Source organism: Aptenodytes forsteri, unplaced genomic scaffold (assembly GCF_000699145.1).
Source record: "Aptenodytes forsteri isolate BGI_AS27 unplaced genomic scaffold, ASM69914v1 Scaffold166, whole genome shotgun sequence".
Lineage (NCBI taxonomy): Eukaryota > Metazoa > Chordata > Aves > Sphenisciformes > Spheniscidae > Aptenodytes > Aptenodytes forsteri.
This window is the reverse complement of record NW_008796110.1, coordinates 1196934-1198387: the sequence shown is the minus strand read 5'-3', so window position 1 is coordinate 1198387 and position 1454 is coordinate 1196934. Positions and strand designations below refer to the sequence as shown.

Here is a 1454-nt window from a genome sequence, read left to right as displayed (position 1 = left end):
AAGGAAGAAATTTTTTACGCTGAGGGTGGTGAAGCATTGGCACAGGTTGCCCCGAGAGGTGGTGGATGCCCCATCCCTGGAAACATTCCAGGTCACGTTGGAGGGGGCTCTGAGCAACCTGATCTAGTTGAAGATGTCCCTGGTCATTGCAGGAGGGGTTGGACTAGATGACCTTTAAAGGTCCCTTCCAACCCAAACTATTCTATGATTCTGTAATTCAGACTCTGATGACTGTCAGAATCCTAATTTAGTTCTTGTTGAGATGGTATCTATACGTAGCGTGGATTGCAAAATAGATTGTTGCGTGATGAACAGAGAGCCTTTTTTCGAAAGCAAGACTAATTGCTTTTGCCACTGGAAAAGGGAGAAGAATGTCGTATTCTTAAGACATCCAAGAACCTTTGCTCTCATAGCGCTTCTTATTTTTTTTCACTGTATCCTGTAACTAGCATTCCAGAGTACCTATTGGACTTGTGAAGTCTCACAGAAAGCCTCTTTTAACATATATTCTGTTACTTTTAATTACATTTTGCATTAAAAAAAACCTTCATAGGTCTATTTGCTTAGTTAAGCGTTGTGTTAATCTCTCTCTCCTCTGCAGTTCAGAACACTTGGAAGTGGCGAAAAGCACCCAGACAATGAATGAAGAGGAACTGAAAAGAGTCTCTGGAAATTATGATGCTTTTTTCTTTCATCCGGTGTGTAAGTTAAACTGCTTCCTCTATTGGGAGTTACAAGTATTGTGGTTTTGCATCTGAGTGGCACTTTTCTAAGTAGGGGAAAATTAGCAATACATTTTCTGCTATTTAAGTAGACTTACATGTATTTATGACATTATTGTTATCTGTTTCAAGTTTAGTGTAATGCTGTAATTTAAATTGGTTAAGTGTCCTGTCATCTATTCTGTAATTGCATCATGCCAGTATAGCACACTACTCAAATTTGAGCTCTATTTTTGTCACTTAATGTCACTGTAGACCATTAGTGACCTGCAAATCACATTTTGGTAACAGTCGCTCTTAAATGTTGTGCCAGGTAATGGAGGTGAAGTCTTCCGTGTTTTGTTTCTGTAAGGTTCCATTCCTTATTTTCAAAGATGCCATGTTATTCTACTAGTCAGTTCAATATGTCCATCTCATGTTTCTTAACTGCTCCAGAGAGAACATCTTTATAAAGGATATGGTGATCACAGGTAAACCTAGTAGAAGGCACATTGGAATTTGTGTTGTAAAATTCTGCTTTCACCTATCTGCATACAACCTCAGTAGGGTAGACTTATGTCAAGACGATGTGCTGTTGGGGTGCAAAAGCATGTCATGTGTGATTAGTTTAAAACAAGCTGATGAGTGAGTGATGACAACTTGTCACGGTTTGTCCCCAGCCGGCAACTAAGCACCAGACAGCCACTCGCTCACTCCCCCCCGGGGGGGGGGGGGGGGGGAAAGGGAGGGGGA

General features: G+C 41.0%; 1 protein-coding gene across 1 annotated transcript in view; it reads left to right on the top strand.

The window, feature by feature from the left end:
- TUBGCP6 (tubulin gamma complex associated protein 6) overlaps window positions 1-1454 on the top strand; it is a 48821-nt gene that overhangs the window by 4146 nt on the left and 43221 nt on the right. The window contains 1 exon segment of the mRNA XM_009286778.2: window positions 602-698. Coding sequence (XP_009285053.2) covers window positions 602-698 — 97 coding nt within the window.